This window comes from Macaca thibetana, chromosome 14, assembly GCF_024542745.1.
Source record: "Macaca thibetana thibetana isolate TM-01 chromosome 14, ASM2454274v1, whole genome shotgun sequence".
Taxonomy (NCBI): Eukaryota; Metazoa; Chordata; class Mammalia; order Primates; family Cercopithecidae; genus Macaca; species Macaca thibetana.
Window position 1 is genome coordinate 16,434,464 of NC_065591.1, and position 26,864 is coordinate 16,461,327.

The following is a 26,864-nucleotide window of genomic DNA, read 5'->3' on the forward strand; positions in this document are numbered from 1 at the left end:
GTGAGAGGTTGAGTGTTCCTCTTCTTTGATGGATTAAACCAAAGATATATTCTGAGAAGAACTGAAACACGGTGAATTAATCTGGTCGTTGTCTGAGCTACTTGCTCATCCCACCCTCGCTCCTGTGTGCAGGAGGTATTTAAGTGTCACAAACAATTCCCAGAAGAAATGTGATGAAATGCTTTATGCACTCACAGGAAACACAAAGGTTTGATGAACTGTGATCCTCCAAGGAATTTCACTCTCTTCTCCTTCAAATGTAATGATAAAAGAAGGAAACACAGGGGAATTTTTTTAAAGACATTGTACTGATGATTGAGTTAGTAAGAAGCACTGCATGGAGTGTTTGTGCAACCCAAAGATGCCTACATAAAGAGAATTAGGGAGTAGTTGAGAAAAGTCTTTTTGCTGATGCCTGAAAGTCTTCTGAAAGAGGTTGTTACTTTCTGTGTGTTGTGAACTGGCATATATGCATTGCTGTAATGCTTAGAAAGAAATAAATATGAAGTTATTTCTAATTAAAAACAAAAATAAAGGAACACAGGGAAATCCTGGGTAGTGTAGATATTTCTGTTACCTTGATTGTGATGTTGATATCATGGGTGTTTTCTTATGTCTAAACTCATCAAACTATACACATTAAATATGTGTAGTTATCTGTGTATCTTTATAACTCAGTAAAGCTTTTTAAAACTAATTTTAAGTGGCATAAAAGAGCTACCACGAACAAAGTCTTATAGAAGTTTCTTGGAGAAACCAACATTTGTCAATGAAGAAAATGAAGAAGCATAAATTAAAAAGCAGTAATTCAGAGTTCTGTATACTTGCCACCATGAACTATCTGATGTGTCTGGTCATTTTTCATAAACTAGAGGCCATTATCCTTAGCAAACTAAGGCAGGGACAGAAAACCAAATACCACATGTTCTCACTTATAAGTGGGAGCTAAATGATGAGAACACATTAACCCATAGAGGGGAACAACACACCCTGATGGAGGGTGGAGGGTGGGAGAAGGGAGAAGATCAAGAAAAATAAGGATACTTGGCTTATTAGCTGCCTGATGAAATAATCTGTATGATAAATCCTTGTGATGCAAGTTTACCTACGTAACAAACCTGAACATGTACCCTGACCTTAAACATTACAAAAAAAGGAATTAGTTTACATTTTCTTTAAATTTTACATGAAAGAAACTTCAGGTGCTTCCTTTGGCAAAAAGGGATTTTTGATTTCATTCACTAGCAGATTGAAGAACTTTCTTCTGTTTCTAATCAAAATGAAAAAGGATCATTGAAATTTCACTCAGGCTCATCTTTTTGCTGAGGCACTGACAGGGTTCTTTGAAAATAGTTAAGAAACAGGTAGAGGCCCAGTGCAGTGGCTCACATCTGTAATCCTAGCACTTAGGGAGGCTGAGATGCAAGGATCCCTTGAACGCAGGATTCAAGACCAGTGTAGGCAGCATGGTGAAACCCTGACTCTACCAGAAAAATACAAAAATTAGCTGGGCATAGTGGTGTGCACCTGTGGTCTCCAGCTACTCAGGAGGCTGAGATGGGAGGATCACTTGAGTCCAGGAGGTCAAGGCTGCAGTCAACTGAGATTGTGCCTTTGCATTTCAGCCTGGGTTACAGAGTCAGACCTTGTCACAAACAAACAAACAAACAAACACTAGAAAAGTGTCAACCAGAAAAGCTGTAGGTATACAAAGCATACACTAAAGCGGGGATTTGTTAGTAATGTCAGTAATAATTGCTATAGACAACTAAGCATTGATGTTTCTCCAGGGAGAACTGGTGGGACAAGACAATGCCAGCTGCTTCCGGCTATCAACTTTTTTTCTTAGAGTCTCAGTTTTTACTAAGAGAATATTGAGTATAGGGACATTGGAGGAGATGTTCTATATTGTTCATTGCCAGGAAAGCACTAATCATCTTTCTACAAATGAAGGGAACTGTAGAATCCACTCTTTTTCAATCAGATGGACAAGAGAACAATGTGAGTGTTTGCATGAGAAATTGATGTATTGAAAGTTTTAGCTACTTAACAGTGTGGAGGCATCTAGAAATATAACATATTTAATGAAGATCTATAATAACCACTCTAGGGAACTTGAAACAAATTTACAGTCTTTCTTACTCCTTGGTCATTAACAAAAATTTGTGGAAAATGACTTATTAATTTGTGGAAGAGTACTCTATCCTATCACATGTGAGGCTGTTCTAATATCCAGTAACATCCTCTTTAGTAACATGAAAAAAGTATGAATAACTTACTTCCCCACATAATTTCTAAAACATTATGTATTGCTATAATTATTAAAGAATATCTAAAAAGTTATTTCTAATTAAAAACTGTACATGAATCTGGCATAAGGGACACATATCTGGAATTGAACATTGCAAGACAAATTAATCAGATTTAATCTTGTTTGAGAGCATATTTTGGTGGACAGGGAAAGGAAATTAATATTTTTGAAGAACTTTTATTCACTAGAGATGCTGCAGGATTCCTTCACACATGTGATCAATTTAATCTTCTGAGGCTAATGTTGTCTCTGTTTTCAGATAAAATGAGTGAATTTCTTCTTTATAGATAAAGCGAGTGACTGAGAGTAAATTCACATTTCTAGGGTCACACAACTTAGTGAGGTAGATAGAACAAAAACACCCATCTGTCTGTGTATCATGTTCATGTTTTACTCCTTTTATAAGAAGGGTGAGAAGATCAATGTCCATAGGGCTAAGATTCTCACCCAAGGAAAGGATTTAGGGCACCTTGATAAAAGTTTTCATTTTTGATCTCATTGTATACATTCTTGAGGAAAATAGAATGAAGGAAATATAAGATTCAAATATTAAACCAAAAAATGGGATTGAGTAAAAATTTTTATGCTTTTTTTTGGGTACATTTCAAGAAATAACACACGAATTTGTTCCAGATTTCCATTGTGAAGCAAACACACACAAAAGAACAAAAACACTAGAATAAAGAGCAGTTTTAAGATTCTCACTGCCTGTACAATTGAAAACCACTTAGGAAATGCTATTGGACCTGAGAGGCATTTCTTCTACGGTCCTCATACAGAGTTCACTGCGTGGTGTTGGGAAAAATATCCTCAATTAATTTCCCAGAGAAAATACAATCAAGAGTTTGCTTAGTTTTGTTTTTCCCTCATAAGATCCTTCAACGTACACTTACAGACATAAAGGAAAAACACTTCAATTATTGAATTTCACTATTTCAAGTGAATAACAGTCTAGATTAGAATGAAAGAAAATGGAACGGACCTTTTCAGTGGACAGAGGTAGGGAATACTTACATGTGTATGTGTGTGCATGATGTGCATATACATACACACATGAATTACACATGTATGTAGCACATGGGTTCATACTGTTGTTTCTAAGCACATTTAAAAAATTTTTTTAATTTTTAATTTTTATTTTTTGAGACAGAGTCTCGCTCTGTCGCCCAGGCTGAAGTGCCGTGGCCAGATCTCCGCTCACTGCAAGCTCCGCCCCACCGGGTTTATGCCATTCTCCTGCCTCAGCCTCCCGAGTAGCTGGGACTACAGGCGCCCGCCACCTCGCCCGGCTAGTTTTTTTTTGTATTTTTTTGTAGAGACGGGGTTTCACCGTGTTAGCCAGGATGGTCTCGATTTCCCGACCTAGTGATCTGCCCACCTCGGCCTCCCAAAGTGCTGGAATTACAGGCGTGAGCCACCGCGCCCGGCTAAACACAAATTTTAAACCTACAAAGTTGTTTATTAGTTTTTGTTTTTATTCCTGAATCTTTGTTTCTGATACTTAATTCCTAATAACATTGACATAATCACGTATTTTTAGATATTAGTTTTCAAATCAACTTTTGGGTCTTTTTGTTTTTTACTTTTTAAGTAAACATTTACATGTTTTCCAAGTCAAAATTTTACAATAGTGACACATAGAGAAGTCTTATTTATATCCCTGTTTTCTTTATTCCATAACTTCTCTCAGTCTATGGGTAGCCATTTCATCTTTTTCTATTCATATATGTATTATTTACTTCTGAAGTATAAGTAATGCATATATATATTTGTATTTTCCACTTCTTATATACATGTTGTCATTTATACTATATTGCACATTGATTTTTAAATTTTTCACATATTCTATAACTTACTCTATGTCAGCATATACAGATTATTCTTTCATTTATCCAGCTTCATAATAATCCATTGTGTGGATATACCACTGTCTATCAGGTATCTGTTCACAGACATTTGAGTTAGTTTTGAGATCTTGCTATTAGGAAAAAATGTAGTGATAAATAGCTAACTGCATATGCTTTTCCCTACTTTGCCCAGTATATCACTGGGTTGGTTTCTGAGAAGAGGAATTGTTGGGTGAAAGGAAACTGTAATAGGCAGTTTTGCTAAATGTTGCCAAATGTTCCTCAAGCAATGCATGTGTGCTTCTTTCCCCTGGTCTTTCCAATAAAGTTTATTGTCTAGGTTTGTATTTCCCATCTAAATTTACCTCTATCTATCATTTCTCTCTCTCTCTCTCTCTCATATCTATCTGTCTGTCTATCCTCTATCTCTGTTTTTGCTGATCTTAAGGTGGAAAATGTTCTTATAAGCTAGTTGTGATTTGCATTTTCTCTTGTTAGGAATAAATATTGTTCCACTCCTAACTTTTTGTGTCTCTCAACTCCAAACTTACCCATCTTTGCCCCGCTTTGGTCTTACGGCACCTGGACATGGTAAATTAATCCTACTGGGTGGTTTCTTGCTTGCTAGGCCTGGCCAGGGAATGTCCCTGCCATGGAGCAGAACACAGCAGCACCCAGTACAACCACATCAAAAGGAGCCATAAAGGAGGGGTGGGGGTCTTTTATTTTATTTTTTCCTGCTGTGGATGCTCCCCTCAGCTCTAGAGGCAGTGGCTGCTCTGTGTCTATTCTTCCTGTTTACTTTAGACTTTTCTCAATCACTTGATAATTTACTGTTACCAGGTGATAATTCTCTATATTAAATTTTGTCTGTTAGAATTACCATGTGGTTTTCTGTCTCCTGACTGGATCCTGGCTGTTACAAAGACTGAACTTTTGAAAATATTAAAGTGTAATTTATTTGCATTTCTATTTTTGTGTGTCTAATTTTATCGGTGCACATTTCTTCTGTCTTTTGGATGTCTTTATTAATCTTTCTCTTCATAGCTTTTAGGTATTCTTTATATATTGGAGACATTTGTTTGGCCTGGTGTATAAGGTATACCTTTTCTCCACTTTATCATTTATCTTCTGATTTTTGTTAAGATATTTATTACCATTCAACAGGTCTTTTTTCTTTCCTTCCTTTCTGTTTCCTTCATGTTACCAAATTTATCAATTTTTAATTTGATCATATCTGGATTTTGAGTTCTATTTATATTCAAATTCACATCAATTGTTAAATAATTCATCATGTTTATTTTAGTTCTAGTATGGCTTAATTTTTCTGTATTTATAATTTGATTTGTTAATATTTTGATAGTGTATGGTAAAAGAAATTTATATTTCTCCATAAGGCTATCCAATTGCCTAAATGGCATTTATTTAAAAATTTACTTTTCCTTTAATGTTTTGGAGGTGTTGTTATTACATCTTGAATTTTACTTTCATCTCATTGGGTCTTTATCTTTATTTTCCCTATTTTCTGTTTATTTGCTATGTCTACCCAAATCATTTATCAATAATACATGGTTTTAATTATACAAGCTTCCTGATGTATTTTATACCAGTAGGTAGGTCTAACCCCATTTTCATTTGTTCTCTTTTTCAAGGGTTTTCATTGCTATATTAGAATTTTTTAAAAAAACCTTCCATATAAACTTTATAGTCAACATATTTAAGGAAGGTATTCTGATTAGAACAATGTAAAATTTATGAATTAACTTTTGGACAACTGCCACCTTTATGCACTCCAATCTTGCTATCTAAGAGCACATATGTCCTCATATGTGCTCAAGTCTACTTTTGTATCTTTCTGGAGTTTTACAGTTTTTCTCACAGATGTTTTTGCACATTTCTCATTTGGTTAATAGTTAGGTATTTTATGTTTGAAAATCATAAGTGGGAATCTTCTCTTCCATTTACATTTTCTAATTGGAAATTTGCTGGCTTATATGAAGGCTATTACATCAATTTCACATTTTGCTAATTTACTAAGCTCTTTCTCCTGTAGTAGTAGTGGCAGTAACAGTAGTAGTATTTAATGTTTGGTGTATTGGAATATAGCCATACTTTTTTTTTTTTAAAGATTTTACTTTAAGTTCTGGGGTACATGTACAGAACGTGCAGTTTTGTTACATAGGTATACATGTGCCATGTTGGTTTGCTGCACCCATCAACCTGTCGTCTAGGTTTTAAGCCCTGAATGCATCAGGTATTTGTCCTGATGTTTTCCCTCCCCTTGCCCCCAAGCCCCCAACAGGCCCTGGTGTGTGATATTCCCCTCCCTGTGTCCATGTGTCCTCATTGTTCAACTCCCACTTATGAGTTGGAACATGCGGTGTTTGGTTTTCTGTTCTTTGCTAGTTTGCTGAGAGCAATGGTTTCCAGCTTCATCCATGTCCCTGCAAAGGACATTAACTCATTCTTTTTGATGGCTGCATAGTGGAATGTAGCCATACTTTATACAAGACAAATAAAGCTTTCTTTAAGATAAAATAAATTTATAAGGCCTAAGAAGGGAATTCCTCTTCTTGGTTTGGCCAGGTGATATAAAATCTATATGGATGAAATCCTGTTAATGGTTGGTGACTGGCACATAAACTTCCTCTGCAACAGTGGTCCTATACCCTTTTTGACCCAATGCCATCTTTTTATAGCAAGTATTTTAGCTTGCCCCTTCTGTGCTCCTGAAAGAGAGCTGTGACATTCCCAGAGACTATTATTTCCCTACATGCCTAATTTAAAGAGGAAAAATAAAAGGAAAGTAATTGATAATAAACAATTTAATGCTTATTTTAGTTACTAATTGGTCAGGCATAACTACATAATGCAAAGGCAGATGCTTGTATGTATATGTAATCCCCATAAATGTGACTATAAATGCAGGCTGGTACAGGTTTGTCCTATAAGCACCTCAAGCAGTTTTGCTACCTTATAACTGAGGACATACATTTCTGAAACGATGAACAGCTCTTGGTAAAGCTCCAAACCATTTTTCCCCTAGAGTTACTTAATAGATACATTTATGGCAAATTTGTTACATAAAAAGTCATGCAGCAATATTCATATTTATATATAAAATGTATTTACATGTAAAATGGAGGTAGATCTATCTAAAAGGCTTAGACAATTCTATCAAGTGCATAACTAGCAGGATACTTAAAAATTCCAGAGGGAATGGGCAATTTTTGTGCTTTGGGACTGTCTTATAGCTTGCAGTCTTTCTGTATTTTTGCCTCCCACTCACTAGATTCTACAGTATATCCCTCTGTCACTATGACAGCCAAAAATTTCCATAATGTCTCTAAAAGAGAAAAAAATCACCTCCACTGAGATTGCCTTTAAGTTGTAGGCATCTGATATTAAAGTAATTCTTAACTAAGGGATGATAAAATTCACTGTTAGAAGTTTAGCCCCTCCACCTTTCCACTCCTAATACCTATAATTCACTCCTTCTCTCAGCAACTACTGTCATCAAGACACTACTCCAGAGGTTTCCAATATTGCCCAGAGCACATAAAATAAGCCATTAGTCGTTATTGTAGTTTATGTGTTATCCATATTTAAAACAGAAGGATTTTTTTTTCCCACAAACTCTTTGCTACTTTTGAACTGCAGAAACACAAAATGGCTAGCAATACACATTCTGGAGTATGAAAAAAACTGTTTGAATCCCATTTCTGATCTGAATTAACTATTTAGACAGGTTCCTTTTGAAGATCCAACTTATCTGTGATGGAGGATGCATGCATCAGAAAACACGTGTATTTAAGGGGGCATTTGGCAAGCAGTACATGCCCAGGAAATGTTAGCTGCTATTATCACTTGGCCCAGTCTTTTATCCTATGACTAAGGAAAGGGCTGGCTGAACAGGTTCTCACCATTATTCATGATATGCATTAATGTGTAAGCTCTCTGGAGTGGAGGTCACATCTTTATTAGTCATGATTTCTTCTATTAGTTGCCCAATAAATGCTTGTTGCTTGGTTATTGGCCTGTGGGGATCCCTTGGTTCTTTATAAAATATTCATTGCAACTTAACTGTCAGTGATTCATTCTTTACAATACTGAGCTCAAAATTCTGTCACCAGTGTGAATTCTCCAAATTCTTCATGGAGATTTCATTTCATCCTGACTTCTGATCGGTTCACATCCTAGTGGCAGGGAGACATGCCATCATCTGGTGCCTCCTTAATGACACTTGTTGAATTCTCTTCTTGTTTTGAAGCTCTTTATAGCCTGGGGCTGATTAGGTCCTACAACCTATCCTGTCCAGGTCCTAATTACTCCCTCATGCCTACAAGTCTCATTCCACCACTCCATTATTACCTGAAATCTTGATATTCTATGTCCCTTACCACTGACCTCCTTGTGCCATACGATCTTTCTTCCCACCTCCATCCATACTCCAATTGCGCAAACCTTAATCTCACTTAAATCATCACACTTTGTTCTCATGTAGCAACTAATTTACACTTATTGAGATTATTTACTTATTTATTGAATAAAGAGTCTCATTTACTAGTTCTGTTTGAGGCCGTGAATTGATAGGAACCGTACTGCATTTTTCCTTCAAGGTATTAATTTAAAAAGCAAGAAGGTCAAGACTTAATCAAAGTAATGCAAATATTTCTTGTCTGAATTGCTTGACATAAAACAAAACAGTTGTAAAGTCTTTATGTCTCTCAGCAATTCATGCAAATTGCACTGACTAAATAATACAGAGAGATGGATTAATTAAAGTGCCTTCTCAAAGCAGCATAAATAATGTGAATGATGATTAGGTATTGATGAATTTGTTTCAGATTCTATGTCTTTTATATGGAAGATATCTTTGGACAATAGGGCACCCCATATGTCTCAATGTAGGCTACATAGGCTGATAACTATTTCCTTTGTTGTTGGCTTTTGTTTTCTATTTTTTTTTTAACGTAGTCTCGCTCTGTCGCTCAGGCTGGAGTGCAGGGGCAGCATCTCAGCTCAGTGCAATGTCTGCCTCCCGAGTTCAAGTGATTCTCCTGCCTCAGCCTCCCAAGTAGCTGGGATTACAGATGCACACCACTATGCCAGGCTAATTTTATATTTTTAGTAGAGACAGGGTTTTGCCATATTGGCCAGGCTGGTCTTGAACTCCTGACCTCAGGTGATCCACCAGCCTTGGCCTCCCAAAGTGTTGGGATTACAGACATAAGCCACTGTGCCTGACTACTGATAACTATTTCTTACTCTGGAGAGTGGGGAAGAATGTAAGGGTAAGGGAAACTCATTTATTAATTATTATATGTATTGGATGCAGCAATTCACATTTGTTAAATTATTTTCTCTCCAGAGTCACCCTATAAGGTAGATATTAGAAAGGAAAAAGCTAAGACACAAAGATTTAGTGAAACGCCCAAAGTCATACAATCAGATTTCCAAGCCAAGACCTTCCTCTTTTGTGTACCTCCGTCACCACTATCCAGGTAGCCTAACTGCTAACATGTACACTTATAGAAGATGGGGCCCCAGGTAGAGCTCATCTGCTCTTTTGTGGATTCTTTTGATTCTCCCAAGGGCAAACCTCTAGCTATCAGGGGAGACAGAAGAAGGATGGTTCATGGTGGTTAGGAATATGGGGCTCAAATTCATTCTCTGCTGGGCCCAGGTGTCCCAAGAGTAAAGTAGAGAAAATGAAAAAGACCTGTGATTTTCTTAATTTCAGAGGTGACAAATAAGCAGATTACGATGAGGTGACATGAGAGACACAGTCCCTGAAGACCAACTAACAAGAAATATATTTTACTTAAGTTAGGATGCTTATTGGAGTGTCAATTCTAGAGACTCCACAACTGAAATTAACTGCAATTGATATGACAGCTGCACTGCGTGATACACTCTGTATACTGAAATGTATTTTACTCTGATATAAAAAATTGCGATATTATCTTTAAAGAAAAGTAAAGGAACAAAAGACTCAATCTCTGCTGAATGCAGAGTAACATCACAAGGAAGAGGTAAACAGTTTCAGTTGTCCTACTTCTTTTACAGGTGTTCTACAGAATCTGTTCCAGCTATATCTCCTGCTTACCCTGGGAGAATTAGCGTGAATGCTTCCTCTAAGAAGAAAGATTTCTCTCTCTTTTTTTTAATCTGCTTTCTTTTCAGTGAATTTAAGCATTGGACAGGAGCAAGCAAAGGGATCAAGTAGAAATCAAACAGTTACTAAAGGTAAGACAAGAGATATAAAGGTTTCTGTCTATTTAACTTACTATCCTGAAGAAAAATTCACAATCCTGTTAATTTCCTCAATCGCTTATCAACACAAAATTCCAAGAGCATTGAGTCGCTAAGAAAAGAATGTAAAATAAATGTTGTATGTGTTATTTTTTGCAAAATATATAGCCATTAGGAAAAATATAAGCAGCAATAAGTATTATTTTAAAGATCTTTTAAATAAAAGAAATATATCATGAAACTTTAGTATTATTTTTAGAAACTCTTAGAAATTGGGAGCCCAGATCTCTGGCTAAGGAATCTCTGGGCTAAAGAATTGACTGAAAAATCTCAGCAGAGCCTGGGGAAATCCTGCACTGAAGCAGGAAAAATACTTATCAGAATAGAGGGGGAGACAGAAGTGTGTTATTTATACCAGCAGATGGAAAACAAATAATATTTTGCTATCTTGCTGATTAATATATGTGAGTCCTAAGAAAGACAATTTTCATCAACTGTAATTATATTTTCTCTTTAGGATATACGACATTTTTATTTAACCAAATGTATTTTAAAGTATTAATAAATCTCTGAGAATCACAATATCAATCTCTTTGTCTATCAGTGCTCATATCTGTTATTGACAGAGCTTTTCTAAACGACCTCAAATGTTAAAAGAATGAAAGGTACATTGGCTGGACATACATTTAGACGTTGTTAGGCTAACTTTGAGAGCCCCGAGAGACTTTGGGTAAGTTAACCTTTCATACCTTACATTTCCTATCTACAAAAGGGGGGTGATAAATGCCTTTTACATAGAATTTAAATAAACAAGCGAAACAGTTAATAAAGTGCTTGTAGAGCATAAGAAATCATCAACAGATTTTCGCACATGTCAATACTTACATTTTACTCATCATTACTTATGTCGCATGTTTAGCACATCTAAGACATTTTATTCTGTGCAATATTTCTGTTAATGCTCTCAGAGAAACTTTGTTTGAGAAGGACAGAAGAAAGATGTTCCTTTTTTTTTTTTTTCCATTTCTTCTAAAGATGCTGTTCTTTGAAGTTCAAACAGCAAGTTTACTTCAAGAAAGAGGACCTAGGCTGTGTATCTATGCCAGTGAAATACAGATGGAGGCAATGTGGTGCTGAAGAACAGCAAATAATTTAGCATCAAGAGACCTACGTTCTAGCTCAGGATTCACCACTGGTTGGCTCAGAACCCCCACACTTTGCTGGCCTCATCTAACAAAAGACGATATTACGTATACTCTTGGGATATTACCTGATAATTTATTTCACTGATTTGTGGTAAGGCTTATATAAGATAGTGGGTGCAATGACACTTTTTGAAATTGTTATGGAATTCTTTCAAAATGTCAGTTTTAATTATTGATTAGGGTATTGAGCCTCTATCTCAATGACAATTAGGTGGAGCCCAGCATAAATAGGTGCTTCTGTTTATGGCACTGTCTGTGATAATAGAACCAGTTCCTTCCCGCTCTATCACTGTTTTTAGAAACTTCTTTATCTTCAATGCTAAGCAAGGGTACTGGGTCACTTTGACCGCATGTTTTTCATTTAGGCAGTATCAAATAACCTCTTTCTGTGAGTAGTAAAAGATTTACCTCTGTCTTATCTTCTGAGATAGATTTTAACAATTAGCTTGGTAAAGTTTAAACTTTTGTTCAATAATCTGAGATCATGGAAGGGGTGGGGATTTGAGTTAAAGTGGAGAATAATTCCACTGGTGGTGTTTAAACTTTGATTTGGAAGATCTAGGCATCTATTCTGAATTTTCTTTTTTATTTGTTTTACTTGTCATGTCCTCTATTTATCTTCATTACACCTTGCAAAGGGTGACTCTTATCTCCATTTTGATTACTTGGTATTCAATTATTCCCCTGATTCAGTATGATGGCTGAAAAATTACATGTGCTACTTCTGATGTTTTCTGGTTCTCTTGAGAACTTGTGACTCTGAGTATTAGAGATTTTCACTGCCTTGGCTACTTCTGTCATTTTTTTCAGGGATGCCTACTCATTCTTATAATCGGATTCTCTAAATATTAGAGTGAATTATGGAAAATTACTAGTTAACTGAACGTCTTCTGTTCTCTGTAGATGTTTATCCTGGGAAATCAGAGGGGGGTTCGAACTGTACTGGCTGTGTGGGAATATTCTCTATTTGTTTTCTTCTTTGGCCAGACATTTTTAAAGTTCTTCCTGTATCCTAAGAGTTATTTTTATCCTTCCTTCCTTCCTTCCTTCCTTCCGTCTCTTCTTTTCTTTTCTTTCTTTCCTTTTTCTTTTTTTTTTCTTTCTTTCTTTCTCTTTCTTTCCTTCTTTCTTTCTCTCCCTCTCTTTCTTTCCTTCTTTCTTTCTCTCCCTCTCTTTCTTTCTTCCCCCCCCCTCTTTTTCTTTTTCTTTTTTTTGACACGGTCTCATTCTATTGCACAGGCTGGACTGGTGTAGTGGCACAAACCCAGCTCACTGCAGTCTCGAACTCCCAGGGTCAAGCAATCCTCCCACCTCAGTCTCCTGAGTAGCTGAGACCACAAGCATGAGCCACCACCCACAGCTATTTAAAAAATTTTTTTTTGTAGAGATGAGATTTTGCCACATTGCTCAGGCTGGTCTTGAACTTCTGAGCTCAAGTGATCAGCCTTGCTTTTGTCTCTCAAAGTGCTGAGATTACAGGTGTGAGCCACCATGCCCAGCCCAACTATTTTTCTTGTCTGGCACTATTGATTAATTTTGTTAACTTTCAAGATTTTTCTTCATTCTATTAGTACTGAGGAGGAATTGTCAGTGGCCTGAATTCATTCTATTATCCTTCTCCAGTAGTTCCGTCTGGAGGGTATGTCAATATATAAATTAATATATTTATCACAAGTAATTATGGCAATAACATCTTAAGAATAAGTTATTTTAATTATTCAATAAATAGTTAAATCTAGGAATGACTGTAGTTAATAGATACTAAACCACTTGCTTCAGTCATTTGTTAGTAGGCAGCACACCTAGTACTATGCTACAAGTCTTTTGATTTGACATCAAATCCAACATACCTTTTACTATGCTTTTCACTTTTTGCTCTTCTGTTGGAATTTATGTTTCACTAAAAATATATTATAGCTCCATCATGTATTCATCTGACTAAATTCCACTGTGGATCTTCTTTCTTATTGCAGCTCAAAGGATGAGACTTATGAAAGAGGTTCGAGGCAGAAATCAAACAGAATTGACAGAATTTCTCCTCTTAGGACTTTCTGACAATCCAGATCTACAAGGGGTCCTCTTTGCATTATTTCTGTTAATCTATATGGCAACCATGGTGGGCAATTTGGGGATGATTGTATTGATTAAGATTGATCTCTGTCTCCACACTCCCATGTACTTCTTTCTCAGTAGCCTCTCTTTTGTGGATGCCTCTTACTCTTCTTCCGTCACTCCCAAGATGCTGGTGAACCTCATGGCTGAGAATAAGGCCATTTCTTTTCATGAATGTGCTGCCCAGTTCTACTTCTTTGGCTCCTTCCTGGGGACTGAGTGCTTCCTGTTGGCAATGATGGCATACGACCGCTACGCAGCCATTTGGAATCCCCTGCTCTACCCAGTACTCATGTCTGGGAGAATTTGCTTTTGGCTAATAGCTACCTCCTTCCTAGCAGGTTTTGGAAATGCAGCCATACACACAGGGATGACTTTTAGATTGTCCTTTTGTGGCTCTAATAGGATCAACCATTTCTACTGTGATACTCCACCGCTGCTCAAACTCTCTTGCTCTGATACCCATGTCAATGGCATTGTGATCATGGCTTTCTCAAGTTTTAATGTCATCTGCTGTGTTATGATTGTCCTCATTTCCTACCTGTGTATCTTCATTGCCATCTTGAAGATGCCTTCGTTAGAGGGCAGGCACAAAGCCTTCTCCACCTGTGCCTCTCACCTCATGGCTGTCACCATATTCTTTGGAACAATCCTCTTCATGTATTTGCGCCCTACATCTAGCTACTCAATGGAGCAGGACAAGGTTGTCTCTGTCTTTTATACAGTAATAATCCCTATGCTAAATCCCCTCATCTATAGTTTAAAAAATAAGGATGTAAAAAACGCCCTAAAGAAGATCTTACAGAAACACATCTTGTAAAGCCATGTCACGCATCATTTGTTATGAAGAAGAAAACACATTTTCATGTTAATTGTATTCTCTGATTGTTTAAGCTGTTTCTCTGTGTTAAAGTAGATAATTTAAGATGAAGTATACTTTTTAATACCCTAGTATCATATATATACACACACACACACACACACAGAGACTCCATCTCAAAAATAAATAAATAAATAAATAAATAAATGAATAATAAATAAAATATTCGTTAGAGACCACAAAGGAAGAACTATTTCCTCCTAACCACCTGAAGAGCCCTCTCATGTCATATCCCAATAACTTCCACTTTCAATTGTTAACTAAGGTTTCTCTCAAACACATCCGAAACTGTATCAGAACTTGCATTCTCCTTCATATTTATTTTTATTCTGGTTCATCTGCTATCATATTTATCCCTTAATTTTTCTCTTAAATCACCGCTCTAAGGACATTTGTACTTTATCATTATTCATCACTGTCTTATGTCTGCATTTCACTCATTGCCCAGTTGAGATTCCACGGTCTATCACATCATGATGCGCTATCAGTTATGTTCAGTTCCATGGTTCCACCCTCCCTCCACTTTGCTCATCTGTCTAAATACCCATTTAATTAAATTTAGTTGTTTCTTCTATGTGTCCCCCATTTAAACTGCTTAATACAATTAGAGAGAATTCATCATCACTTTACTCTGTGCTACTGAACTTTCCTCATACTTCGTCCTGAGGGCGGAGGGCGGCGGGGGTGGGGGAAGATATGATCATCCTCACCTTACCACCTCTAAATCTTTATAAATGCTCTCTTTCTCCCCTCACGTCATTATGGATAATGTATCTCTGCTTCTACCTAAGACCAGCTCTTTCATGTCTTTGGAGTTTTCCACGGATTTTACTTCTGAAATTATACCTCTACTCTCCCCAAGCATTAGTATCTCAAACTCTATCATAATATCCTCATTTATATACAAATATTTTCTAGTGCCACCTTCTTCACAGTGTCCGTGACAGTAAGTCCCATCCAGTCACCAACTTATTAATTTATCCCTACTCCCTTCTATAATTAATCTTTCCAAAAGAACTACCTCTACTCATTGCCCTGACTTCCTCCTATCTTATTAACACTATATCATGGTCCAGTTGTATTTCTGTAACATATATCCATTGAGGCTAATCTTATCGAGGACACATGACAACTCAATGCTACTTTATCCAAAGATCACTTCTCTGTCTCACTTTTACTTGATATCTCAGGATTTGTGGCAATTAATTCCTCCACCTGCCTTGATATACCCCTATATAGGTTTCTATATCACCTCACTCTTCTGTTTTTCCTTCTTTCACTCCTACCTCTTCCCAGTGAGCATTTGTCTTTTTTCCTCCATCTCATGCTGACCTTTATATCTTGGAGCAAAAGTCATAGTTTTGACGTTTGGTTCTCAGCCTGCACTTAATTCTTGGGTGACCTAAGAACTGTGCCATGATTCCAAAACCTGTATCTCTAGCCTTGATCTCTCACCCAAGTTCTGAATTCATGTATTTAATTAACAACCTGGCATGTAGGGACTTTGGATACATTAAAGGATTAAGAAATTAGTTTTCTCTTCTTGGTTATGATAGTCAGACATATGTAAAACAATCCCACCTTTTGTACTACTAGACGAGACTATACCTGCAAATCATACTTATGTCTTTGGACTTAAAATTATCTCAATATTAAGTCACAGATTGTATTTTCTATTAGGTTGCTGCAAAAGTAGTTGCAGTTTTTTGCAATACTTAAAAAAATAGCAAAAACCGTAATATTTTTGTACCAACTTACTATTATATTTCTTTAGTTTGTGCTGGAGCAAGAAAATTGGCAACTTTTATACCTTTACTCATAATCCTTTAAATATTTGTTGAATAACTTGCATGTAACTTATACTGGAGATATAACAGGTAAGAAAACCAAGTTTCTTATCTCAATAAACTTATATTTAAGTGAGAGAGATTGTATTGTCTCTGTCAAATGTATTATGCATGTGCGAATGTGTGTGTGCATTTCACATAAACATAAATGGCGTTTTGAAGAAAAACAAAGAGGGCAATAAAATGGAGTGAGAAAACAGCTCTCTGTTGAGGAACACCTGAGCAATGCCTGGATAGGGATGATACCATGTGAATGTCTGTGGAACAGCTTTCTGTGTACACATGCATTAAACACAAAGGCTCCAAGGCAAGATCCTTTTTGGTTTGTCAAAAGAATTGCAAAGAGACAAATATACAAATATATGTGAACCAAAGAGAGAAAACTAAAGGAGGTAAAGAACAGCAATCAGGAAGATTCTGAGAAAGGAAGGCAGATCACATAAGGCATAGTAGCTCATAAAGAGGTTTTGTGTTTTAGTTTTTCAAATTACTTTGTAATAGTTGTCTCCTACCAATGCCACATGGTAAGATGCAAGAGGGAATGGGCAAGATTAATTTTCTTGGCTATTTTAGTAGTACCAAGGGTGGTGTCTGCTTCATGAAACAAACTTATTAATATTTTTTGAGTGAATAAAGAAGTTTATGAAATGAAAGCCATATTCTAGTAGAAATGAATAAGAATTGTATTTTAAGTGGAATTCTGAGGGTTGGAGGCAGGATCTGATCAATCCTATAGATTTAATTCAATGCTGTGTTCAGTGGAGCCTCTGGATCATGAAATACTTTTTGTTCTTCTCTAAATTCCTAAGATACTCTTTCAGGTATAAATGATGCACTGGGGAAAAATTAGTTCAATTACCTCAGTGAAAAATGAATTCACTTTTTAATTATGGATTGGCATATTTCAGACTTTAGACTTTTTAGTGTTTAACAGAGACTAATCTCCAGAGAATGATGACAGCCTTAATAAGACTTGATCTTGGGCCTTGGATTCAAAAGCAGTGCATTTTATCCTTTAATTAAACAAAGTTTAATTAAAGGATAAAATTAAAAAGAATTCTGCCATAGTTGATTCCCTTATGTCATTTGCACAGTTTTTCAAAGCCATAAATCTGACTGTTGGAAACAGAAAACCTGTATTCCTACAAAACAAAAGTAAATTAATAAGAACCACTATTTTCAGTGAATATTACTTAAGGACAGAAGGTAAGATCATGTAATTTATCATAACTTGTTCCAATGTAGAAAGTTTCAAGAGGGCTTAAAAAAATTTAAGAAATTTGGATTAAACATCTTAAATTAAATATGTCTGAAATACAAAATTTAATATTGTCAACTAAACTGTGAACATAAATTGTTTTAAAATAGGGAGATTTAGAATCACTAGAAACAATTTCATAGAATATTCAACATATATATACCCATACATACAGGAATGTATGTATACATGTATATATACACAAATGTGTGTGATGTAAAACTATGAAAATTTAATTAATTTTTTATATAAAGGGAGCCAAAACCCAAAGACATATTTAATTCTCTAGGAAAAACCTTAAATTGAATACTTTTATGCCATTAAATACATAAATTGATAAACTGATAACAATTTTCAAGCTTTTTCTTGAATTTTAGTTGCGCTTGCTCTGTGACATCAAACAAGTTAATATTCCTTAGTTCAAATTTATGTTTAATACAAGGATAATTCTATCTTGATTAAGTTTGTTGCAATCCATATGTCCATGAGGGATGATATATCCAATGCTCTTTTGTAATAAATGGACTGTAAGCCACTCCACATATATTTTTCTAAATATGAATCTATATTATGTACACATGGTGGGAAAACAGTTACAAAAGCTAAACAAGTTTCTTCCCTCATATATATTTATATGTATGTGTGTGTGTTTATACACATATATATATAAATATGTACACAGACACACATAACATACCCATACACTCAGAGGACCATATATATCAGAGAAAATATAGCTTTTACATCACCTTATACATTTATTACATATATAATGTGATTGATCATATGTATGTACATATATATTTATGCAAAAATAAGAGACTTAAAGAATGGCTGCAACTTTTTAAAGAGGTTATAGAATAGAATTTTAGCTATTTTAGAGATAGGAGAATCAGTTTAAAAGACTACTGTAACAATGTAAGTAAAAGACAGCTTGGTATTTAGTGGCAATGAAAGTGGCAGAGATAGCTGGCTTAGGATACAAATCTTTTAAAGGAAAATCCAATGGGATAATCTGATCGACTGGCTATCCAACATGTAAGAAAGAGAAAATATCATTTAGCCAACATTTTTGTCTATTTATTTAATTTTATCTGTGCAAATGAAAGCATGGAGCCGTCATTGACTTGAGATGGGGAGTGCTATGTTTGGAGCAAATAAGAGGAGGATATGAGGAATTCAGTTTTGGTCATGTTAAGTTGCCGTTTCATAGGCATATGGAGATGTAAGCAGTTAAATTATAAGCCTGGAGTTTGGAAAAGAGGACAGGACTAGAGATGTGGCTCAGAAGGTACAAGTACACAGACAATATTTAAAACCATCAGACAACAAGAGCACCTGGGTATAGTGGAAATAGAGAAGGAGGAGGCTCTGAGACACTCCCACACAAAGAGGGAGAAGAGGAGGAACAAGGAACGGAGACAGAAGGAGCAAGCCATGTAGCAGGAAGAAAAAACAGAGAGCTTGATGTTCTGGAAGAGTACAGAAAGAAGCGTTTTAGAGTGGTAGGTAATTAATTATGTTAATGTTATTGATACATCTAGAAAAATGAGGCCTGAGAATTCACCATTAGATTTAGCAATCAAGACCAATGATGTCTTGAACAAAAGCAATTTCCAGGGAGTGATGGAGGGAAAGGCCTGAATAGCACGGGCTAACATGGCAATGAGGTTGTCATTTTTGCCTTTGCCAGTTTTAATGAATTGAGCTGTTTCCTACTGATTCTTGTTTCCTGTCTCTACATCCTTGCTGCTATCTTGAGGATCTACTCTGCAGAAGGGATGCACAAGGCCTTCTCCACCTGTGCTTCCCACTTGACGGTGGTCACCATCTTCTTTGGGACAATCCTGTTCATGTATCTGCATCCCAGTTCCAGCTACTCAATGGATCAAGACAAAGTGCTATCTGTCTTTTACACAGTAGTCATCCCCATGTTGAATCCTCTCATCTACAGTTTGAGAAACAAGGAAGTCAAAGCTTCTTTAAGTAAAATTTTTAGAACAGTCTCTTATGTCTCTACTTAGAATCATCAAATCATGAGATGTCAGGACTCTAAGGAAACTTACAAATGACCAAATCTACTTCCATTTACCCTAACTCTATTTCATTCTGCCATGAGGCTTTTTCCCAACAGTTAGTTGGACTAACTGTTCCAAGCTTCCTGGAGACTATGGCCACTGTATGTAAATCCCACTTATTCTACATAACCTAAATCTCAAAAATAACCAACTACCACAGTTTAACAGACAATGAGAATGGGAGGGAACAGCTATATGAACACAGGAACATTATTTATTGCCATATCCCCAGAACCTGGACAAATGTTTGAATCATAGTAGCTGTAAAGTAACCATTAGTGTATGAATTAATGATGTTACTTTGCCAACTCACATCAGCTGGCATTTCATGGTATGCAGATCTCTTACCTTTCAGATGTTATCAGTAGAGACCAAGTTACTACAAAAAATTCCAGCTACCATGTGAAGAATGTATGGAAGGAAGTGCAATTTGAGGTAGAGAGATCATTAGGGGCTTGTTTTAGTAACAAAGCTAGTGATAATGGTGCCAGAGCTAAAATTTAACATATTAATAGCTAAAACGTTCAGTTTGCACTGTTGGAAATTAGGTGGGAGTTGACTCAGGGCTACAAAAATGAGTTGTCCTTATTTACCATAGAAAATTTTGCAAGGGTGAGAGGACACGGAATGTTCATACCTTTTAAAGAAAAACTATATTGCTTTATTTAGTTTATGTATCACATATTCACAAATCTGACATTGGTTCAGTGGTTATCAGCCCTGGCTGATAACATGAGAATCAAGTTAGAGTTTTTAAAAACACTGATGCCTAGGCTGTAGGCCAACCCAGGTGGGACACACATACACACACACACACACATATAATATTTTAAGTTCCGAGATATATGTGCAGGATATACATGTTTGTTACATAGGTAAACGTGTGCCAGGGCGGTTTGCTGCACCTAAATATCATATGATATTTTAAACAAACTTTCATACTATTGTAATGCACAGACAACATTGAAAGCACTGAACTAGACAACTGAAATGGCCTATTTGTATTAAATAAGTTTTTTTTTTCACATGGTTTATTCCCAATAGCTTACACTTTCCCCTTACAGTAGATTCTGAGATATTGTCACACGAAGTCTTTTTCCAGCCCCCAAATATAGAACTTGCCATCATTAATGCATATAAAACTTTCCTCCATTGGTTTGGAATAAAGTATTCCATTTTCTGATATTAGCTCTTACAGTATTCTGTTGGTGCTGGAAAGCTTAAAAAAAGAAAACCTTTCTGAGAGCCTTCATGATCCTATCTCAAGTCTTCTCGCACCCAAGAAACAGAGGGCAAAGGATGAGATCATAGAAGGTCACACCATCCAACTGTTGACTACATATAGCTCAGGGTTTGATTTATGGGATACATACGAAAAGAGTGTGTTCTATATATCACCAGTTGTGAAAGTAGACCTTGACATGGTCATGTTTCAAGTTATGAGCTAATGAGGGGAGTGGGAAAAAAAGGAATATAATTCCCACCAACATGTTCACACTTTTAAAAATGCCATTGCAGATGGTTTGTGGTGAATGACGTCTAAGAATTTTTCAGTCACACATCATAGACCATAACCCACAAAAACATGGGCCAACACCAGGTGGATACATCTCATATTGTTGAAAATTCCAACAGCTTTCACCTTTCATTCAGTGGTGTTCTCTCACGTCAAGATGGAGATGAGTAAGAAAATGGGAAGAATGAGGAGAATAATCATTAAATATATAAAATTATTCTATTTTAAATAATGGAACTATTGGAAAGAAACCAAACTATGCTTAGGACAGGGAAGAGTTAAAGCTCTGTGTACAATGTAGGAGGAAAAAACACAACTTCAAGCCACGTAGAGTATTTTCTGAAAAATTCTGCCAAGTGGGACACGTCAGGTGAAAGCTCCGTAAATCCATAGCAGTGTTGGCAAAGGACAGAAACACAATAGAGAAAAATGTATTCCCTTTGAACAAGACAATACAAACATGTTTTTGTTTGTTTGTTTGTTTTGTGTTTTTCTAAGATGGAGTTTTTTTCTTGTTGCCTAGGCTGGAATGCAACGGTACCATCTTAGCTCACTGCAACCTCCGCCTCCCGGGTTCAAGTGATTCTCCTGCCTCAGTCTCCCAAGTAGCTGGGATTACAGGCGCCCACCACCATTCCCAGCTAACTTTTTGTATTTTTAGTACAGACGGGGTTTCACTATATTGGCCAGGCTGGTCTCGAACTCCTGACCTCAGGTTATCCACCCACCTCGGCCTCACAAAGTGCTGGGATTACAGGTGTGAACCACCATGCCCAGCCAGCCCGGACACAGCATTGCCATCATATTCCAATGCAAAACCGAACTGAAGAACCCTGAGAAAAGCCCCTAGAAATGACAATGGAAAGGTGTTCACTGTTTTTTTTTTTTTCCCTTCTCACTGTTAAACTTACCCTCATTTCTATCCAATTCTCTTGACACTCTCCTCTTAGTAATAATTGTATTAAGTAATTAAAGACATAGAAGAATATGTTTTATTGTGTCAAATTCTAAGGCTCTAGTTTTGGAGAAGGTAAACAAGTTAGTGGAGAAATGTATGTTTTTGAATTCCAAGATTTGACTAAAGCTCAACTTGTAAGCCTACTCTAAGTCTCAGCTGTGTCGTGAATAATGGATCTGTAACTAATGTCAGGGGTATTTGCAGAGTCTGCTTGACCTCCTTGTATATCACTAGTTAACTGTTGTCTTCATCAGAGAGTCTGAGGCCTGTCTGCCTATGATTTTGTTTTACCATGACAATTCTTACAGCCACTACTAATTTCATTTTATGTTCAAAAGAGGAAATAAGAAATCACAGAAATTTCTTACGAGTTCTTGATTTTCAGAACTGTTAGACTTACCTGTGAAGGAATAGTAATTTCTTATCCTACTCCAAAGTCCCCGGTGTGGGAGGATTTATACCTGAATGACTAATCTTTGGAGACTCATTCCTGAAGCATTAGATAAGAAACCACACAGCATATCATTAGGGCTCCCTCTGGAGGTGTTTACAAAAGTCACATCATAATGGATAAAACCCTAATTGAGATGTACATAGTGTCTTTCAGTAAATGCAAAAACACTTGGTACAGATTTTGATATTGGGATTCATTCTAGAGCAGATAGAAAGGTCTTCCATTCTTGGTAATCAAAAGACCTTTGCGTGTGACACTGCACATTATATCCTCAGTTAAAATAGTCTTTGGCTTTTCTGAAAACCTTTGTTGATTTTCTCTGCCTTTCTTGCAATATTTGCTTTCTTTTATTCTATTACTTCTACGGATTGGAAATGCTCTGAGGATAAAGCTAACATCAATTTCATCTTGATATTCCCTATGGAGATCTGCACAACGTTTTGGGTGTACAGTTAATATTTAGTGAAGAGTTTATTGAATAAATAACCAAACACTGGTAATTAGTTTAAACAAAATTAGTTCAAGTACACTTACTGCCATGAGCCACTTATACAAAGGTATGTGTAATTTATGACTACAGAGATATGCTAATTCATGTAATGTTTAATATTTGGGTCTCAAGTACATCAACATTTGAAATCAAAGTAAAGTCCTACTACTTCGGGTCAGATTCATAATAATCCTATTATAAATAAAAATAAAATAATATAAAAGTATTATATCTTTCATTAGGGCTAAAACAATCTTTCTCTCACATACTCTATTCACTAGTAATTATTGACATTAAAAATGTAGATTATGACAAGAGAAAATAAAAACCTAAGGCCTAGCTCTTCAGCATGGGCACACTAATGAGTGGAGAGGAAAAACAACAAAAAAGTTAGACGATCTTTCTGAGTCAGGCTGTCTCAATCTCTCTTGCCTAGGCTTAGGCCCTGAATCAACTTGTTGAGTAGCTAAAGCAAAGTCAACACTGGGATTAGCTTATTTGAGCAGCTATGATCACAGCTATTTCCACAGTTTCTTCAGTTTCCATGTGGCATAGACAGTACTTAAATTTCCAAACTTCCAGCATGTCCCTAATAGGGGAACATGCAAATAGCTAAGATTTGATGAACAGGATGTGTTGCACAAGTGAAGCTGGGTCCTACATAGCTGACTTCCCAGGCCATTTCTGAATAGATAATAAGTGGCAGACCTCAGGGAGGTCTGTAATTCCTGTGAAAACCGAGGTGCAACTGGGTCTCCAGGGAAGATAAGAAGGCTATGGCTATGTCCAGCCAAGAGAGAGAAATGACTCTGAGGTACATTTGTCATGGTGGATGACAGCAGAGCAAACTGTCACCAGGTGGATTAGAGGTCAAGAAAGACCAGAGAGCAGCACCAGATTCATTTCTAGGCCTCCCTTCCTTACTGACAGAGGCCTCACAAGTCACAGAAGGGAAAAAGGATTAAAATTGTAATGACTGGGTATTTATCTAAAGAGGAAGACAAGCCAAAAGAGTTATTTCAATCACTGACCATTTTAAATCCAACGCTACTCTTTAAAAGAAAGCCATAGATCACAAGTCCATGTAACATGTAATTGTGTCCTGATATATAGACACAAGAATTTGCAACAATTAAAGGTTTGTTCATTATAAGTCTTTTTGGAAAAGAGAGAGAAATATGCAAATCATTTACATACCAGTTTCCATGATGATGCAAAGCATAAACAAAACACTTTTCAAGGTGAACACATTTCCTGCTAGAGTTATAAAATCCTGCATATACTCTACTTTGTGATTCTGCAAAACATAGCTCTACTTGGCTTATTGAAATGGGTGAAAGCTCTAATGTAATGTTATTTTTTACATTTTGTAACACTTAGTCCAAGCTACTCTCAAATCTTGATTAAACATGTTAGAAGAAATTATGTTTTAGTGTTTGGGAAAAAAATTATGTTTTGTCGCTTAAGGTGATAAATTGTGCTCAGTAAAGAACTTTAAAAGTTCATGCACAGCCAACGGGTTAAAATGCACTAATTTAGGTTCCCAATTCTCACAAAGGCCAGTTATCCTGGACCATTCAATCGCCAAGGAGAAAAACTGGGAGCGTTCCCATCCCAGGATATAGGAAGTCCCTGAGCTTCCAGCCTGGTCCTTGCGGGAAAAAAATGGCATGCTTTTGCTTTTGGATCCTGTTCGTGCTGCCAAAAATATTCTGTGCAGGGAACGCGTGAGGGGAGAGAAAAGACACACACATAATACCTTTAAGGGTTAACAACCTTTATCCCATGTAAGTGGCAATGCAGATGTAATAAGCAAATGATATAATAACAAGCAAATGATATAACAAGCAGATTTATATAATAAGCAGATTGATATAATAAGCAAATTGCAGTAGGAAGGGGGGAAGGGAAAAGATATTTACACTCACTAGATTATGGAGGATTCACCACCAGACTGGGAAGCAACAGCCTGGGCTCCAGAGTCAGACAGCTAGGCAAAGAGATCCTAGTTCTATAGAGATAGGTACCATGGAGCAGTTCCACTTTCCTAAGCACATTCAGTTATGATAAAAATAGATGAGTTTCAAGGGCTGATACATTACATGCCACACTCGAAGGTGTGTTGTTAAACAAAGAAATTATAGGTTCAAAGAAAGGCAATGTTTACACCCGTGGGTTCAAGAAAAGTCTAAACACATACAATAAAGACTTGCAAAAATATAAAAGATAAGGCTCTTTATCTATCAAAAGACTTGCAGAAAAGAACTACCGAAAACCACTGTAAATATAACTGCCTTTGTATATAAGAAATTCTACATCATTTTAGATGTTAAAACATCAATCTCATGCTCACTAGGCTATTTCTCAGTGACATACGTATTTAAAAATTTGAGAGAAGAGGAAGAAATATCAGATGATACCACTGGATTAATGCATAAATGACAAGCCTAAATGCATTTTAATTTCCTTTTCTTTAGACCTCATTTGAAGCCAAGCAAACATAATGTTAAAAAAAATAAACAAACAAACCAACAAAACTATAAATCCATGATTGAGTTTGTTCTCCTGGGACTGACAGATTGAGCCGAGCTGCAACCCCTTCTTTTTGTGGTATTCTTAGTCATCTACCTTATCACAGTAATCACAATGTGAGCATGATCTTCTTTTTTTTTAAGTGCACAGTATTTTTAATTGTTAACAATATAGCTATTGTTACCTATAGGCACAATGTTACACAGCATATCTCTAGAATTTATTCTTGCATAACTATAACTTTATACCTGCTGAACAGCAAAGCCCTATTTCTCCCTCTCCTCCAGCCCCTGCAACCACCTTCTACTCTCTGTTTCTATGAGTTTGACTATTTTAGATTCCTTGTATAAATTTGTTCATGCAATATTTGTCCTTCTGTGCCTGGCTTATTTCACTTAACATAATGTCCTCCAGGTTCATCCATGTTGTTGCATATGACAGGATTTCAGTTTCTTAATGAAGAATAACATTCCGTTATATGTATATACTGCATTTTCTTCATCCTTCAATGGACATTTAGATTGTTTCTATATCTAGACTATTGTAAATAATGGTGCAATGAGCATAAGAGTACCTATGTCTCTTCAAGATCTTGATTTAAGTTCTTCTGGATATATGCCCAGAAGTGAGATTGCTGGTTTATATGATAATTCCATTTTTAATTTTTTGAAAACTCATCATACTGTTTTTTATAGTGGCTGCACAATTTCATATTCCCACCAATGGTGTACAAGGGTTCCAATTTCTTCATATGTCACCAATATTTGTGATCTTTTGTATTTTTTTAAATAAAATAACAGCCATCATAACAAATGTGATGTGATATCATGCTTTTGTTTCATATGCATTTCCTGATGATTAGTGATGTTGAGCACCTTTTCAATTTTATTTATTTTATTACACTTTAAGTTCTGGGATACATTTGCAGAACATGCAGGTTTGTTACATAGGTATATGCGTGCCATGGTGGTTTGCTGCACCCATTAGCTTGTCATCTACATTAGGTATTTCTCCTAATTCTATCCTTCCCTAGCCCCTCCCCACCTTGACAGGCCCTGGTGTGTGACATTCCCCTCTCTGCGTCCATGTGTGTGAGCACGATCTACTTAATCAGAAACGAT

The 26,864-nt window shown here is 36.3% G+C and overlaps 3 protein-coding genes across 4 annotated transcripts in view; 2 read left to right on the forward strand and 1 right to left on the reverse strand.

Moving 5' to 3' along the window:
• Positions 1–26,864, forward strand: part of LOC126936113 (olfactory receptor 5M1) — a 270,162-nt gene that overhangs the window by 227,644 nt on the left and 15,654 nt on the right. Inside the window, exons 3-5 of one of the 2 annotated variants that reach the window (XM_050758559.1) lie at positions 10,228–10,407; positions 11,040–11,143; positions 11,449–11,663. The gene's annotated coding sequence lies outside the window, so the exon portion shown is untranslated. The other variant, XM_050758560.1, reaches the window with a different exon arrangement.
• LOC126936172 (olfactory receptor 1013) overlaps positions 1–26,864 on the reverse strand; it is a 134,944-nt gene that overhangs the window by 15,230 nt on the left and 92,850 nt on the right. The gene's annotated exons all lie outside the window — the stretch shown is intronic.
• Positions 12,786–15,734, forward strand: LOC126936129 (olfactory receptor 5AP2). The gene has a single exon (XM_050758579.1). The coding sequence runs from the start codon at positions 13,600–13,602 to the stop codon at positions 14,548–14,550; it is 951 nt and encodes a 316-aa protein (XP_050614536.1). The 5' UTR covers positions 12,786–13,599; the 3' UTR covers positions 14,551–15,734.